We start from the raw sequence: 17,891 nt of genomic DNA, 5'->3' as shown, positions 1-17,891 counted from the left end.
TGTGTTGTGGACTGCAAATGCAAACGTCAGCAATGGAAGAGATCGCGTTCGCGTTCTTTATCGCAGACGAAGTGGATGCAATTGAAATACCACTGTTTTTACACGAAGATGGTTATGATGAGGAGAATCACCGAAAGTGAACAGTGCTCATTACTTAAAATGCCTTACCTTGTTTCTGTTCTGCATTTCTCACTTGTTGCATTATATATGCTGCATATTTTTTTATCTGTAAAAAGGAATTTAAATCAATAAAATAAAATTAATTCCATCATCAAGCATCCAAATTTATTTTTTTTTTTCCCTCACCATTCTTTATTGTCTCAGCAATTTCTTTGCTTACTGTTAATGTTATTGCTCCCTGGGAGTCTGATAGTGTTAATAACACATTCTCCATCTTGCTACAATTGTTAACTTTGTGGGTGCCTCTTATAATCAAAGCCATAATGAGAAATGTTGAGCATACAGATGCTGTTTACATTGTTGTCCCTAATTATGGGTTAAACATTTCAGAGTGGGATATGGCACAGCTGATTAACCTAATGATGTGTATCCTACTTAAGGGATAGTTTACCCAAAGAAAAAAAAAATATTTGGGTGAACTATCCCCTTTTTACATGAAAAATATTCTATATAAATATATTACACAATTGTTTGTCACCTTAATGTAAGTTTGAATTTCATGTTTAATGATTAGGAAAAGTGTGTACAGCAAATTATTATTCAAAAATAATATGAAACAAAAACACATTCTAAATTAAGAAATTAGCATGCATGTGTGGGTTTACTGCACTCCAGGAATAAGACATACCCAGATAAAGATATCAGATAAAAACACACAAACATGAGGCCTAATTGTAAAACCGTCACATTAGATGTATGTATGCATGTATTGATGGATTGACTAATTTATTTAATGGAATAATGTGGTACAAAAATGTCAATGTACAAAATTAACACAGGCATACAATACAATAAAGAGAAAATTACAACAAACAGGACTTAAAACCAAGAAAATAAAAATAAAAGGATAAATAAAGCACATGTACTAATTACTAATAAAGTACTATAGAAAAAGTAAATAGTATTAGGCTATAGGTAATGGACTTCTTAGAATTAAGGGAAAAAAATATCAGCTGACAATCGCAGCCAATGAGCATTAAGTTGTGTCGTCAGCAAGTCGTTTCCCATCATGCTTTTGATCAGCGCAGTCGGTGGAGAGCAACTGCGCGCGACTGCAGAATCCGACACGTGCGCCTTGCGCTCGCGAGTGTTTTTTGACATACGTCAGCATGACATCAGAGCAAGGCGGACTGCTCTCGGACACATTTCTAACCGGCATGCATTACGCGCTGATCACCGGTGATCGGTTCTGCGCAGATTTTGCTCATCTCAAACAAGCCTATTGTTCTCCTTTCAAAGTGCTCTCCTATGCGTCATAAATTAGGCCGTTTCGAACGCAGGGTTGGTCTCAGAAGTATGCCGACCAATCAAGATGAGCTATCGTGAAACCACGTGTTGCAGCCACTGACGCAACATTTACGCGACGCCTTCTAATCCTTCTGCCCATGTGAATGTCGTTGTCGCCGGTGTCTACATTTTACAAGGTAAGAAAGCAATATTTGCTCTATCGGTGGTGACAGCTCAATTTGTGTTCAGCTAGGTTAAAAGATTTATTGAACTTAAATGCATTCTGGGTCGCCGAAGGTTCTTGTTGGTAATGTTGACAGTTTCATAAGCTCATTGCGGCGCCTCCAAATTGGCAAGGTCAGTATAGTCTCCTGCTCTGTGACAGACTGTCAGGTAACTGTCACACATTTGACACATCTGTGCACGATGTTTGTATGCTGTATAGTCGGTAAGTGTTGAAGCTCAGTATCCTTCTGTTAAAAGCAACCGTATTCGTGTAAATATAAAAAAAATTAAAATAAAATAATAGATTGCAATGTTGCAGAACCACAACATCACAGCACATATTAATGGTGTTATTTATGTCGTGGTTAATGTAAGCTGTAAAACTAGTTTAAAATTATTATTTTTAGAATTGCGTATTTTCTTACTTGTGATGTCATTAATTCTCAGGTGGCCAGGTGAGATGTGGGTGCAAATGCTTTGATTGTTTTATTGAATACCGGATGTACAATTTCCAAAATGACCACCAGGCTGTGCAGATGGGCCCGACGGTTTCCACGCTACCCTCAGATTGCTGCTGTTCCAGCCCGATTACAGTCACCCACACTCCACTCTACAGAGCCATGGTGCTCTTTGTCCTTGTCTTGGCTCCGGCCTGCTCCTAGACACCTCTGTCAGGGCAGTGAACTGGCCAAGATGGAGGAGACCCCAATTCCATACGAACGCACAGAACTAGTGGGACTTGTTGAAAAGGCAGCCACTCCACAGGAAGTGCTTCAGTTGTGGGCAGAGCAAGGCGGATCTGCTGGTGATGCAGCCAGGTGTCTGATCCAACTCAGTCTGCAGGTATTGGAAAAGGGTAGTGACGGAATTCTGCAGGATCCACGCTGTGAAAATATGCTGGAGACCGTAAACTCTCAGGTAGCCATGACAACCAGTTCTTATCCACTTGTCAGTGATCAAGATAAGATGGAGAAAATGGTGAATATTTTTTTGGTGAATATTTTCCTCTTCTACCCGGTCTATCAGGTGTCTTCAGTATGGAATGGATCTCTAGTGGCTCTTCTGCGTGCTCTCTCCATGTTGGGGCTCCCTTTTGATGCCCCTCTGCTCCGCTCTCTCCAGAATGAAGTTCTTTGGAGGATTCGACGCCTCACCTACCGTCACCTGGCCTACCTGGTGGATTGGGTAGCCTTTCAGCGCAGTAGAGGGTAGGATTCATATGCTTTCATATGTTGGTCATAGATTTTAGCACATCAAATATTAGGACTGTTTTATATTTTAATTATTATGCTCACTTTTAAAAATCTTAAGTTTTTAAAATGTTTGATGTCAACAATGTAATTTCTGTGTGGTTTACAGGTATATGATTGGGATATTTGATTTATTCAGGCATTGAAAAAGTATAGAACCAATATTGTTACTTAAATGGAATAAATCATGAGACAAAAGGTTAGCCCTGACAGTGCATGTATGTTCTGTTAATATTGGGGTTTGGTTTTTGATAGGCAGGAAAATGAAGCTCTTACCAATACCCTGTTGAAACAACTTGAGCTGCGCTGGACTGAGCTGTGCGATCCTCGTACCATCAGCATTCTCATGAGCCGTGCCTCTCTCCTCACCCCCTCACTCATGGACAAACTAGAGGACAAGGTGAATACACACTTTTTTTTAGTTTTTAACATTGTTGTGTTAGGCTTGTTTAACACCTAGCTGTGCCTTGTGCTGTCCAGGCCCTGGAGTTGTCTGAAAACTTCAGCGCAGAGGATATCCGCAAGGTGGCGTTTGCACTGGCCTCTCAAAACAGAAGAGCGGTTTCTTTGTTGCGGGCACTCTCATATCATCTGAACCAGAAACCCTCCCTTGAACTGAATACACCACTGCTGCTTGACATAGCATATGCTTATGGTCAGCAGGTTTTTATATGCTATTATTGAGCTCTTTCTTATTTGAGTTTTTGATTAGACTTGTATAAACAAGGGCTGTTTTATATAGCAGTTAAAATACACCGATCAGCCACAACATTAAAACTACCTGCCTAAAATTGTGTAGGTCCCCATCATGCCATCAAAACGGCGCTAACCCGCATCTCAGAATAGCATTCTGAGATGCTATTCTTCTCACCACAATTGTACAAAATGGTTATATGAGTTACCGTAGACTTTGTCAGTTCAAACCAGTCTGGCCATTTTCTGTTGACCTTTCATCAACAAGGCATACCCGTCCAAAGAACTGCCGCTCACAGGATATTTTTTGTTTTTGGCGCCATTCAAAGTAAATTCTAGAGAGTTGTGTGTGAAAATCCAAGGAGATCAGCAGTTACAGAAATACATATACAAGCCCATCTGGCACAATCAATCATGTTATGGTCCAAATCACTGAAATCAAATTTTTCTCAATTTTGATGGTTGATGTGAACATTAACTGACTCTCCTGACCCGTATCTGCATGATTTTATGCACTGCCCTGCTGCCACAAGATTGGCTGATTAGATAATCACATGAATGATTGTTGGTGCCAGGCGAGCTGGTTTGTGTATATCTGTAACTGATGAATGGCCAGATTGGTTCAAACTGACAAAGTCTATGGTAATTCAGATTACCAATTTGTACAACTGTGGTGAGAAGAATAGCATCTCAGAATGGTATTCTGAGATTTGGGTTGGCGCTGTTATAGTGGCACAGGGGGGGATTTACACAATATTAGGCAGGTGGTTTTAATGTTGTGGCTAATCTGTGTATTTGCATAGCTTTCAGTGGGCAGGAATGCTTGGCATCATTTACATTTGAGAATGTAGAGGAAATGTGGAGCAATGCAAAAAAACAGAGCAGGACATGTCCAAAACAAGTCAAGATGATGAAGAACTTGTTAAAGGAATATTCCGGGTGCAATACAAGCTAAGATCAATCCAAAGCATTTGTGGTATAATCTTGATTTCCACAAAAAATTATTTGTACCTTTTCTTTTAAAAAAAAGAAGGAAAAAAGAAAATAATCTGGGTTAAAGTGAGGCACTTACATTGGGAGTGAATGTGGCCAATTTGTTTAATGTTAAAATACTCACTGTTTCAAAAGTATAGCCACAAACGTGCGACAAAATCACTTATTAAACCTTTCTTGTAAAGTTAAAGACAATTTAACAACTTGGTTGCAATGACAATGTAATGTCAACAAACCCTAAAATGACTAAAGTTTTAACAGAAAAAAAATATTAAAGTACTTTTATAACCTTCACATTTCTGCCTTTAAACCCTCCAAAAATTGGTCTCATTCACTTCCATTGTAAGTGCCTCACTGTAACCTAGATTTTTGCTTTTTTTTTTTTTAAGAAAAAGAGGGATGAATACAAATTAATTTGTGGTAAACAGCATTATGCTACATTTACTGTTGATTGAGCCTAACTTGTATTGAATCTTGAATACATAAGGGGTGTTATGACACCTGACAAATATGTAGGGTTGTGGTGAAATATTGCACCTTGCTGCGTTCATATGGAAAATTATCAAATTATATACTTCTCTTTTGTTAAATATTCAATTTGCCTGATTAAAATAAATACTCATGATATGACTTAAATTAGGGCTAGGAAATTTAGCGCATTAATCGCAGTGATTAATATAATTTGTTTAACGCATAAAAAAACGTACGCAATTAATGCTGTATCCATTTTTTTACTTCCTGAAACTTCATGTGTTAAGAGAGAGATTTTTGGAGTTGTTCTTGGCAGGTTGCTTATCCTTATAGGTTCTAGGGAGGGTTAAGGGCATCTGCTGCCTGCCAGGAACTAACTCGGGCACCTTTGTACATCTGTTTGTAAGAGCAAAACTTTACTTATGGTTTTCCCCAGTTTCTGTGGCTAACATTGGCATATATATATTGTTACACGCTCAACTCAACAGCATATCCTAACACAGAAACTGATCGTTTGCAGCAGTGCGTGTTCATTATGCACGATGCATGTCCTGGTCATAATAAACATGGGAGCAATTTACGATACGGAGAATGAAGATTTCACCCACAAGCAGTAGACCAGTTGTTCGAGATATACAGGCATGCTGTTTTATCTCTTTGCATCACCCAAAAATGCATTTCCATCTGAACCACTGTCAAAAGCAAAACCGAGAATGAGACACCCGGCGTGTGCACAATAGAGACTGAGAAGTGCGTGGCCATTCAGCAAGCTGCAGCCAGGTATAGAGTTGAAGTCAGAAGTTTACATACACTTAGGTTGGTCATTAAAACTCATTTTTTAACCACTTCATAGATTTCATATTGGCAAACTATAGTTTTGGCAAGTCGCTTAGGACATCTACTTTGTGCATGACATGAGTCATTTTTCCAACAATTGTTTACAGACAGATTGTTTCACTTTTAATTGACTAAATCACAACTCCAGTGGGTCAGAAGTTTACATACACTAAGGTAACTGTGCCTTTAAGCAACTTTGAAAATTCAAGAAAATTATCTCAAGCCTTTAGACAATTAGCTTCTGATAAGAGGTGTACTGAATTTGGGGTGTACCTGTGGATGTATTTTAAGGCCTACCTTCAAACTCAAAAGATATCATTAAGACCTCAGAAAATGTGTGGGCCTCCACAAGTCTGGTTTATCCTTGGGAGCAATTTCCAAACGCCTGAAGGCACCACGTTCATCTATACAAACAATAGTACGCAAGTATAAACACCATTGGACCACGCAGTCTTCACACCATTCAGGAAGGAGATGCATTCTCCTAGTGATGAATGTATTTTGGTGCAAAAATTGCAAATCAAACCCAGAACAACAGCAAAGGACCTTGTGAAATTGCTGGAGGAAACAGGTTGGCAAGTATTTTTATCCAATGTAAAACAAGTTCTATATCGACAACCTGAAAGGCTGCTCAGCAAGGAAGAAGCCACTGCTCTAAAACCACCATAAAAAATCCAGACTACAGTTTGCAAGTGCACATGGGGACAAAGATCTTCCTTTTTGGAGAAATGCCCTCTGGTCTGATGAAACAAAAATTTTACTTTGGCCATATTGACCATTGTTATGTTAGGAGGAAAAAGGGTGAGGCTTGTGAGTCGAAGAACATCATCCCAACCATGAAGGATGGGGGTGGCAGCATCATGTTGTAGTGGTGCTTTGCTGCAGGAGGGACTGGTACACTTCACAAAATAGATGGCATCATGAGGAAGGAAAATTATGTGGATGTATTGAAGCAACATCTCAAGACATCAGCCAGGAAGTTAAAGCTGGGTCGCAAATGGGTCTTCTAAATGGACAATGGCCCCAAGCATACCTCCAAAGTTGTGGCAAAATAGCTTAAGGACAACAACGTCAAGGTATTGGAGTGGCCATAACAAAGCCCTGACCTAAATCCAGAAGAACATTTTGTGTTCAAAACTGAAAAAGTGTGTGCGAGAAAGAGGCCTACAAGCCTGACTCCGTTACACCAGTTCTGTCTGAAGGAATGGGACAAAATGCCAGCAACTTATTGTGAGAAGCTTGTGGAAGGCTACCCAAAATGTTTGACAAGTTAAAAGATGTGTGATCCTAACTGATCTAAGACATGCAATGTTTTCTATGCTTATGTCAAGAATTGTGAAAAACTGAGTTTAAATATATTTGGCTATGGTGTATGTAAACTTCTGATTTCAACAATATTTGTAGAGACTGAATAAGATCCAGAGAAAATATTAGTTTTCAGATTTTAAACTTCAGCAAATTAAACTTATATCTGAATGTATAGACTAATAATGCACTGTCAATGTACACTTAAGTTTCTTAATTTTGCCAACATTGTATTTGCAACATGTCCACTAATTTTATGGCATGTATACATATAAACTCAGCAAAAAAGAAACGTCCCTTTTTCAGTATTTCTATATTTTTTAAGATAATTTTTTAGAAATCCAAATAACTATAAGGTCTTTATCGTAAAAGGCTTAAACAATGTTTTCCATGCTTGTTCAATGAACCTTAAACAATTAATGAACATGCACCTGTGGAACGGTCATTAAGACACTAACAGCTTACAGACGGCAGGCAATTAAGGTTACAATTATAAAAACTTAGGACACTAAAGAGACCTTTTTACTGACTCTGAAAAACACCAAAAGATAGATGCCCAGGGTCCCTGCTCATCTGCGTGAATGTGCCTTTGGCATGCTGCATTGAGGCATGAGGACTGCAGTTGTGGTGAGGGCAATAAATTGCAATGTCCGTATTTTGAGATGCCTAAGACAGCGCTACAGGGAGACAGGAAGGACAGCTGATCATCTTCGCAGTGGCAGACCACATGTAACAACACCTGCACAGGATCGGTACACCCAAATAACACCTGCTGGATAGGTACAGGATGGCAACAACAACTGCCCAAGTTACACCAGGAATGCACAATCCCTCCATCAGTGCTCAGACTGTATGCAATAGGCTGAGAGGCCGGACTGAGGGCCTGTTGTAAGGCAGGTCCTTAACAGACATCACCGGCAACAATGTCGCCTATAGGCTCAAACCCACCTTTTCTGGACCAGACAGTACTGGCAAAAAAGCGCTCTTCACTGACGAGTCGTGGTTTTGTCTCACCAGGGGTGATGGTCGGACTTGCATAAATCGTCGAAGGAATGAGCGTTACACAGAGGCCTGTACTCTGGAGCAGGATCGATTTGGAGGTGGAGGGTCCATCATGGTCTGGGGCAGTGTGTCACAGCATCATCAGACTGAGCTTGTTGTCATTGCAGGCAATCTCAACACTGTGCATTACAGGGAAGACATCCTCCCTCATGTGGTACCATTCCTGCTGGCTCATCCTGATATGACCCTCCAGCATGACTGCCACCAGCCATACTGCTCGTTCTGTGCATGATTTCCTGCAAGACAGGAAGGTCAGTGTTCTGCCATGGCCAGTGAATAGCCTAGATCTCAATCCCATTGAACACATCTGGAACCTGTTGGATCGGAGGGTGAGGGCTAGGGCCATTCCCCCCAGAAATGTCCTGGAACTTGCAAGTGTTTTGGTGGAAGTGTGGGGTAACATCTCACAGCAAGAACTGGCAAACCAGGGAGAGGGACACATTATTCAATTTCTGTTAGTTACAGTTTAGTTTGTCTTAGTTGTTAAATCTTTTTGTTCATACAAATATTTACACGTTAACTTTGCTGAACATAAAAGCTGCACAAGTTACTTTTTTGCTTAGTTTACTTGTATCAAAGATTAATACATGTCAAATGTGTCTAACTCTTATCTGCAAAAAAATACAAAATAATTAACATTTAAATAATTAAAATAAATAAAGTATAAAATATTTATGATTGTAATAATATAATATTCACTTTGTTGTAATTATCATGTACCAATTTAATCATGATTCATCACAGAAAACTGTGTGATTAATTAGTAAATCGTGTAAATTAGTAAAAAGTATAATCGTGATTCGCAGCCCAAATACAAAATTGCTGTGATTTTGGCCATACTGCCCACTCCTGGTATGTATTATAACTATAAATATACTAACTAAAACCATTATAAAAGTTTAGTTCTGAAATGAATCCATGGACTGAGCATAGAATAATTCCAAAGAAAATATAAAAAATGCCTTCCTAATTGTCTTCTCATTCTTTCTTGCAAATAAAGGTAAGCTGAATTTTCACCAGACACAGGTACTCCAGAGAATAGCTGCGGAGTTATTACCTAGGTTATCTGAACTGAGTTCACTTGATGTCACACGCTGTGCCAAGTCTCTGGCCTTCCTCAAGTGGCTCCACCTGCCTCTGTTTGAAGGCTTTGCTCAGGTACATCAACATCTCACATCATCTGCTGCATTGTTCTGACACTGCACATAATGCAACCTGTTTTCAGTCAAATGTATTTGTGACATTTTTTTTTTTTTTTTCAGCACTACGCAAGTAATAGTGAAAAGTACAGCACTCTGCAGGTGTGTAATCTCCTCATGTCTTTTGCCAAACTGAACTTCCAGCTCAGCAAAGGGGAGGAATTCTACACAAAGGTAACCAATAAGAGGGGTAAAATAAAGCTGTTCTAAATAAATAATTCTAGAATTCTCTTATTGATTTAATGAACTGCATTAATCTGATGTATGTGTGTTTATAGGGTATGTCTATGCAATATCCTTTTTTTAAGTAACTGCATTAATCTGGTGTATGTACAGTTGAAGTAAGAAGTTTATATACACCTTAGCCAAATACATTTAAACTCAGTTTTTCACAAGTCCTGACATATAATCATAGAAAACCTTGCCTGTCTTATGTCAGTTAGGATCACTACTTTATTTTAAGAATGTGAAATTTTGCAAGTAAAAATGCTGAATACCACACCTGTAGTCGCAAGTATGAATCCAGAGCGTGCTGAGTGACTCCAGTCAGGCTTCCTAAGCAACCAATTGGCCCGGTTGCTAGGGTGGATAGAGTCACGTTGGGTTAACCTCCTCGTGGTCACTATAATGTGGTTCTCGCTCTCAGTGGGGCCTTTGGAGGTATTCTTGGGGTCATTGTCCATTTGGAAGACCCATCTGTGACCAAGCTTTAACTTCCTGGCTGATGTTTTGAGGTGTTGCTTCAGTATGTCCACATCATTTTCCTTCCTTGTGATGCCATCTATTTTGTGAAGTGCACCAGTTCCTCCCACAACATAATGCTTCCACCCTCATGTTTCACGGTTGGGATGATGTTCTTCAGCTTGTAAGCCTCACCCTTTTTCCTCCAAACATAACGATGGTCATTATGGCCAAACAGTTACATTTTTGTTTCATCAGACCAGAGGACATTTCTCCAAAAAGTAATATCTTTGTCCCCATGTGCACTTGCAAACTGTAGTCTGGTTTTTTTTATGGTGGTTTTGGAGCAGTGGCTTCTTCCTTGCTGAGCAGCTTTTCAGGTTATGTCGATATTGGACTTGTTTTACTGTGGATATGGATACATGTCTACCTGTTTCCTCCAGTATCTTCACAAGGTCCATTGCTGTTGTTCTGTTGTGAAATAGATTTTCACATTTTGCACCAAACTACGCTAGTTTCAATGAGCCAGAATGCGTCTCCTTCCTGAGTGGTATGATGGCTGCGTGGTCCCATGGTGTTTTTATACTCTTGTCATGCACAAAGTAGATGTCCTAAGCGACTTGCCAAAACCATAGTTTGCTAATATAAAAACTGTGGTTCAAAAAGGAGTTTTAATGACTTCAACCTAAGTGAATGTAAATTTCTGACTTCAACTGTATATGTGTGTGTATTTACACAGGATTGATAATATATGTATTTTATTATATGGTTGTAGGTGCATACAGCTTTGGACAATTCCTTTCAAAATTTAGAGCCCTTTCTGAAAACAGATGTTGTTTGGTCACTGTGTGTGCTGAACCAGGCCAAGCCTGATTACATCACCTCTGTTACAAAGCCTGCCTTTCAGAAGAAACTGTCAGGTGTGTTAGATTGAATGTAATGATACAATTTTGAGAAAACAATTCTCTGGTGGTTTACTGCTATATCTGCATTTCAATTGTTTCTATGTCACACTAGGATACAAGTTTAAAAGTCTTTTGAATCACATGATGGCATGACATCTTCAATGTCTACTTGCACTGACTTCTTACATCATCTCCTGACCTGTCCAGCAGGTGGTAGTGTGGGCCGGACCGAGAACTATCAACAGAAATTATTGCAAATCTCTGCCTATGCTCAGCTGGAGCCTCTTGGAGTCACAACTGTCACTTCTGCTGTGCTGCTGCCTACTTCCCATCGCGAAGTGGACTCAAACAACCCTCTACGGAGTGGCCTATACACAGCCCTCCAGAGCTTGACCAACGCACGTACACAGGCTCTCCGTACTGCTGTAAAAACAGTATACGGCTGGACAATAGGTGAATATGGACTGTTCGTGCCAGAAATTGCATACGTACAGCGTTATGTTTTAGCTTATGTTTACATCCAGTTCATTAGCAGCCCCTGGTAATCTGCGAGTTTGATGTGTTCATTACAGATGGAGAGCTTGTTGTAGATTCAGAAAATAAGCCTATAGACTTGGAGAACTTAAAAGCCCCTCATTTACCTGGAGGCGGTGGGACTGTTGTCTTACCTGCTGGTGCACGACGGTGGGTGTGAAAGTAAAAGTAAAAACACACGTATGAAGCAAGTTTTTACAGATTTTTCCACAAGTTCTCAATTGAATATATGTATTTTCTGAATGTGAATGTGTTTGTGTATATTGCAGGATAGCATTTGTGGCTTGGGATTTTCCTAATTTTTGTCTCAGGAGTAAGGATCTTCTGGGACGCTTTGCCATGCAGAAACGTCACCTACAGCTTGCTGGGTTTATAGTGGTGGAGGTGAGATGTACAGAGTAAAGAGAGGTTTTCATCTCTTATCCTCTATCATAGCTAATGGAAGTTTTATAAGCTGCAAGGTCAGCAGTTTAATGTGTGCATGCAACTCATTGATCGTTTTATGCCAGTAATACAGTTCAGTCAAACTAACATTGTAGGAGATTGGTTGCCAGGGACAATGGTCAAATTCTCACAAATATTTTGATTAGAAGCAAGTATTCTAGAGAGCCGTGTAATAATGTTTGAACATGCGTGAAATAGGTCTAAGCTATATTTGTAAGCATACTGTAATGGAGTAGTTTACCCAAAAAATACAATTCTGTAATAATGGAGGATTCGTTCCAAAGCCATATGACTGACTTTTTTATGCTTAACACAGAGAGAGATGTTTAAAAGGAATATTCCAGGTTCAATACAAGTTTAATTCAGTTGACATCATTTGTGGCATTATATTGATTACCTCAAAAGTTTTTACTTTTCCCTCATTTACTTTAAAAAAAAAAAGTAAAAATCTGGGTTACAGTGAGGCACTTACAATTGAAGTGAATGGGGGCCAATTTTTTAACTGTAAAATACTCATTGTTTCAAAATTTTAACCACAAGACATAAACAATATACCTGTTAACATGATTTTAGTGTTATCAAATTACTTGCTAACCTTTTCTGTGTGAAGTTATAGCCAATTGTACAACTTCGTTGCCATGAATATTTAGTCAACAAACCCTAAAACCCTTAATTCTTTTTTTTTTTTTTTTTTGGTAATCCGCATTATGCCACAAATGATGTTGATTGAGCTTGATTTGTATTGAACCCGGAATATTCCTTTAATGAATGTCGCGGGCCATCTTTCAATGTAATGGTAGTGGGTGGTTCCTAGGGCTGCACAATTAATTAAATTATGGCAAGAATGCAAGTTTTTTTTTTTTTTCTCCCCAATTTAGAATGCCCAGTTCCCAAAGTGCTTTAAGTTCTCATGGTGGCATAGTTGCCTCTGCGTCTGAGACCGTCTTATCACGTGGCTTGTTGGGCGTGTTACCGCTGAGACGTAGTATGCGTGGAGGCTTCACGCTATTCTCTGTGGCATCCATGCACATCTCACCACGTGTCCCACTGAGAGTGAGAACCACACATTATAGCGACCATGAAGAGGTTACCCCATGTGACTCTACTCTCCCTAGCAACCGGGCCAAATTGGTTGCTTAGGAGACCTGGCTGGAGTCACTCCGCATGCCCTGGATTCGAACTTGGCGTCTCCAGGGGTGGTAGTCAGAATCTTTACTCGCTGAGCTACCCAGGCCCCCTAAGAACACGTTCTTAAATAATCGTAAACCCTGACGGTTACATAGTTACAAAAAAAGTTAACTTTTGTTGCATCAAAGGTTTCTATTTACAATGTGTTTTGCAGCGGTTGAGTACACTAACCAACCTCAGACATGTCCATTGAGCAAAGAAATGGCAATGGAGAATCAGAGACGCTTAAATTAGTCTAAAGTCCTATAAGTAATGACAACCAATCCCAAGTTTTGCACAAGATTTAAACTGATCCCCAGATGCTTTATGTTTGACTTTCTCTATGTGTAGATGGTAATAAATACACTGCAAAGAGTAATGCAACAAAACTAGAATTCTCCCATTTATAATCATGGCATAGAGGCAGTGAAAATAAATTATTTATTGTGCGGCGTAAACGGCTTTATTTTGAACATATGCAGAACTCAATGCGAAGCATCAGTAAGCTTGTGCTGAACTGTAGTACTCAAACAGCAAACCTGCAGTTAGTTGCAGCTTTATTTATTATAATGGGAGGGTTCTGAAATTGAGGTGTTGCACAATATCTGTGTACAATTCATTAAAAAAGAACAGTTTAGTTTTGACATGCCACTAAGTGGGCCAAAGTGAAGTTGATTTACTGATGTATAAAATGGCAATAATTTATCTCACCAGTTCTCAGCTTGTTTTGGATGTGTAGCCTACATACAGTAAATAATGTGGCATGAAATTGAACAAATAAGTATTCAGTGTAGCTTCTATTAATTGACATTTAATAATCATAGCTACAATATCAAGGGCAATAATTAACAAATATTCATTTTCTCATCCTTGTGCAGCCATAATAATTCCTCACTTTAAAGCTTTAAAGGACACAAAAGTATTATAAAAGTAGACAATGTGACTCAAGCAACCTATTCCAAGTGTTAAGGCATGAAATCAACTTTGGTTAGAAAACTACCCACAAGTTAAGTCTTGACATTGTTACACATTATTGAGCACTGTGAGATATGCTCGTTCACAGTGGCATGCACATTCACATGAGAACTTCTGTTGTTTAGTGCTAAAAACAACGCAAATTCTAGCTTGAACATGCGAGACACTGTGAATGAACTTTTCTCACAGTGCTCATTCATGTGCAAGGGATGCATTTTTGTGATCTATTCCTTTATTTTTTCCTTTAATTTTGTTTAATTAGGATCAGTTACGTGGGCATTAGGGGTTAGACTGAAGTATTAACTGTCCATCATTTACTAAGGGCTTTCTAACTCATAACAACTGTGTCCAGTTCACACAAGAACATGATCTTATTTTCTTAAAAGCTTTTATAGTACCAGTGCAGTTAGCCTAATTAGCTCTATCCCTATTGTCACAGCAGTTACATGGCAGGCAGACCACTCAGGCTTTGGGATATAAATAGCGTCAGTAAGACAGAACTGCAGAACAGGTCTCAATCTCTGTCTGCAGCATGTAGGCCAATCCTGTTAGGTCCTGGGGTAGAGCACATGGCTGACAAATTTGTAGCATTTCTGAGTAGTAATGAGAAGATCCGGCAACCATTTAATTGAGCAGGATTCAGTTCTTTCATTCCTTTGTTCTCTGTAATTGATTTTGCCTAATTTGGTTTGGACTCTAGTGGTTCTCACTGTCCAGCATATTGATTTGACAGAGCTTCACTTCTCATGTGTCCTTCCCTGCAGGTGCCGTACTTTGAATGGCAGGAGCTGAAGTCTGATAGGCAGAAAGTGGCCTACCTAAAGGACAAGTTATGGAAGGCAGTGGCTGAGGACATGGCAAAATGAGATGATGGACCAACTGTTCATCAAACCAATCAATACATTTAAATGCTTTCAGACAGGCGGCGGCACTACTGACCCAGGCAATAACATTACATATGAGGGAAGGATAATGAGTACTACAACACATATATAACTGTGACTGAAATGTTGTTGTCCACATGTATCATGATGGCAAAATCTGAACATCAGGGTGGAATAAAGGAGTGAAATCAAACATATGTCTGGGAGCTGTAATCTCTGCATGCAGAAAAATCAGAACCTCCATAAATCAGTAAATGCTTAGAAGAAACATTAAGGAATCTATTGCCTTCCCAAAAAGCACTCTTGCAGCCAAAGAGGCAAGCATATGCTCTAAAGTGCAAGAGTGTGACTGAGCTGACATAAGTGATGTTCACCACAGGGGAAACCATTCTTCTTCAACCACGTTCAATTATCATATCTTTGCTTCCATTGTCTAAAACATTGTCCATTGTTGTCCTCAAAAGCACCAGGACAACCACTTTCTACTACCACTAATAATAAATACATACACCTCCTTTTTAATGCAGTTACCTAGACAACACTTAAGGCTTTCCTTGTTTCCAAGGAGACAGTTGTTAAGGTTGAAAATATTTACAGAGAGGGGATTACTCAGAAACTGAGATTTTCAGTTTAAAAGATACTTTCATTACAGACAGAGAGTACCCCTCTGCATTTCCTCTTAATTAGTAAAGGTGGAAAATAATATCAAAGGTGTAGTTCTCAAACATGTTAAATTCTGTCTTCATTTACCAGAATGTTGTTCCAAACCTATATGTCTTATTTCTTCCGTGGAACTCTTGAGATGTTAGGCAGAAAGTTTGGGACTGATAGCCTACGCCACCTTTCAATGAATTTCACCTTTCATAAAGATGCCATGAAGGGGAATGGTGACTAAGGCTGTCAGTCCCTAACATTCTACCTAACATCTCGTGTTCCAGAAAATGGAAATGACAGATTTTTTATATTTTGGTGATTTGTCCCTTTAATAATTATATCAACTCTACTCGACTTGCATGTTATATGTGCATTTACGGATGTACCTGTTATTTGATAAAGAGCTGTCTTAACAATTTTACCTAAACATATAGGATGAAATAAAATTCCATAGAACATTTGTTTAGCATATAACCCATTAATTACCCAGCTCTGGAATGTTCAGTCCTTAAGACCTGTTGTCAGTATTGTGCTCCTGTTATTTGCTGTCATGTCAAACTGGAGGTCCTTCCTGTAGTTGGACTTTATTGAAGAATAGACCGTCCTCGTGAAAGAAAATCTCAGAGGTTTATATTTTACTTGAGGTAGTGCAGAGAATGGAATTTTCCATTTATACATTCACCGTGCTTAAGGTCAGTGTGTGGTATCAATAAAATCAATTGTATGTTGTCATCAAAGAGTGACTCATTGCTGTATTTTGCCAGACGTTTTCTTCTAGTGTTGGCTGTCAGTCTACAGTCAGACTGTGATGTTCAGCGTCTTCAATATACTTTGTATAAAATGAGCATACCATTCTGAGGAAACTTGTCTTTGTTGAACTACTTTAGATTATAATGAACAGACAACAATATCCTTTTGTTAGTGTTCAAATACTGAGCTTATACATCAACAATAAATAGATTAGATTATAAATCGGTATCTAATGTTATCTTAAAGACCCCATGAAATCACTTGTTCATCTTTTATTAGAGTACCATTTAACTCGCTTCCTTTTACATAAATAAACAGTAGTTGTTTGTAGGCCAAGTGAGGGAAATCAGTTCAAAAGGAAACAGACTGGCTGCATTATTGTTTTTGCCTTTCTATTCTTCCTACCTTGAAGGACAGAGTTGACACTTGGTTATTATGCAAAGACCCTGTTAAAAAAAAAAATCCTTGAAGAATGAGGAAGCTGATCTCTACTGGCTCCTCTTGTCATTAGGTTATAGGGAAGGTGACAGGAGCTGCTATATCCTCAGAGATATATAAACTCAGGAAAAAAAAGAAACTCTCACTTTCAACTGCTTTTATTTTCAGCAAACTTAACGTGTACATTTTTGTATGAGCATAAATATTTTCTACTACTAAGACATAAAATGAACAAGTTACACAGACATGTGACTAACAGAAATGGAATAATGTATCCCTGAACAAAGGGAGGTCAAAAGTAACCGGGTGGCCCTCACACTCCGATCCAACAGGTCCCAGACGTGCTCAATGGGATTGAGATATGGGCTCTTCACTGGTCATGGTCTTGCAGGAAATCGTGTGCAGAACAAGCAGTATGGCTGGTGGGATTGTCATGCTGGAGGGTCATGTCAGGATGAGCCTGGAGGAAGGGTACCACGTGAAGGAGGAGGATGTATTCCCCTTTAACGCACAGCGTAGAGATTGCCTGCAGTGACAACAAGCTCAGTCCAATGATGCTGTGCCACACCACCCCAGACCAAGACGGACCCTCCAGCTCCAAATCGATCCTGCTCCAGAGTATAGGCCTCAGTGTAGGCTCATTCCTTTGACGATAAACATAAGTCCAACCATTCTTCAGAGGTCCACTTCCTCATTCTTCAAGGATTTTTTTTTTTTTTTTGCATATTGACGTCTGACTGAACTGACCTAACCAAGTGTCAACGCTGTCCATCAAGGTAAGACAAAGCCACGACTCGTCAGTGAAGAGCACTTTTTGCCAGTCCTGTCCAGGGAAGGTGGGTTTGTGCCCATAGGCGACGTTGTTGCCGGTGATGTCTGTAAGGACCTGCCTTACAACAGGCCTACGAGCCCTCAGTCCAGCCTCTCTCAGCCGGTTACGGACAGTCTGAACACTGATGGAGGGATTGTGCATTCCTGGTGTAACTTGGGCAGTTGTAGTTGCCATCCTGTACCTAT

At 39.4% G+C, this 17,891-nt stretch overlaps 1 protein-coding gene across 2 annotated transcripts; it reads left to right on the top strand.

Annotated features, from left to right (window-relative positions):
• Window positions 1-1,002: 1,002 nt before the first annotated feature.
• Window positions 1,003-16,410, top strand: LOC127658107 (FAST kinase domain-containing protein 4-like). 2 transcript variants are annotated; one of them, XM_052147209.1, is made up of 12 exons: window positions 1,003-1,604; window positions 2,080-2,550; window positions 2,659-2,840; window positions 3,138-3,282; window positions 3,363-3,537; window positions 9,244-9,401; window positions 9,506-9,616; window positions 10,899-11,043; window positions 11,236-11,481; window positions 11,601-11,712; window positions 11,832-11,946; window positions 14,913-16,410. In XM_052147209.1, exons 2-12 carry the CDS (start codon window positions 2,149-2,151, stop codon window positions 15,012-15,014), a joined length of 1,893 nt encoding a protein of 630 aa, XP_052003169.1. In that variant the 5' UTR covers window positions 1,003-1,604; window positions 2,080-2,148; the 3' UTR covers window positions 15,015-16,410. The 2 variants fall into 2 exon arrangements, with proteins under 2 accessions (XP_052003169.1, XP_052003170.1); XM_052147210.1 differs by having other exon boundaries at window positions 1,004-1,604; window positions 11,239-11,481.
• Window positions 16,411-17,891: the final 1,481 nt, after the last annotated feature.

Source organism: Xyrauchen texanus, chromosome 17 (genome assembly GCF_025860055.1).
Source record: "Xyrauchen texanus isolate HMW12.3.18 chromosome 17, RBS_HiC_50CHRs, whole genome shotgun sequence".
Lineage (NCBI taxonomy): Eukaryota > Metazoa > Chordata > Actinopteri > Cypriniformes > Catostomidae > Xyrauchen > Xyrauchen texanus.
The sequence above is the reverse complement of the archived record's forward strand: the minus strand, read 5'-3'. Positions and strand labels throughout refer to the sequence as shown.

Excerpts from the sequence above, each read along its gene's own strand:
- LOC127658107 (XM_052147209.1), top strand. The coding sequence starts at position 2,149 with ATGACCACCAGGCTGTGCAGATGGGCCCGACGGTTTCCACGCTACCCT. Across the intron at positions 2,841-3,137 it reads GCCTTTCAGCGCAGTAGAGG|GCAGGAAAATGAAGCTCTTA; the intron begins GTAGGATTCATA and ends GGTTTTTGATAG. Across the intron at positions 9,402-9,505 it reads TGTTTGAAGGCTTTGCTCAG|CACTACGCAAGTAATAGTGA; the intron begins GTACATCAACAT and ends TTTTTTTTTCAG.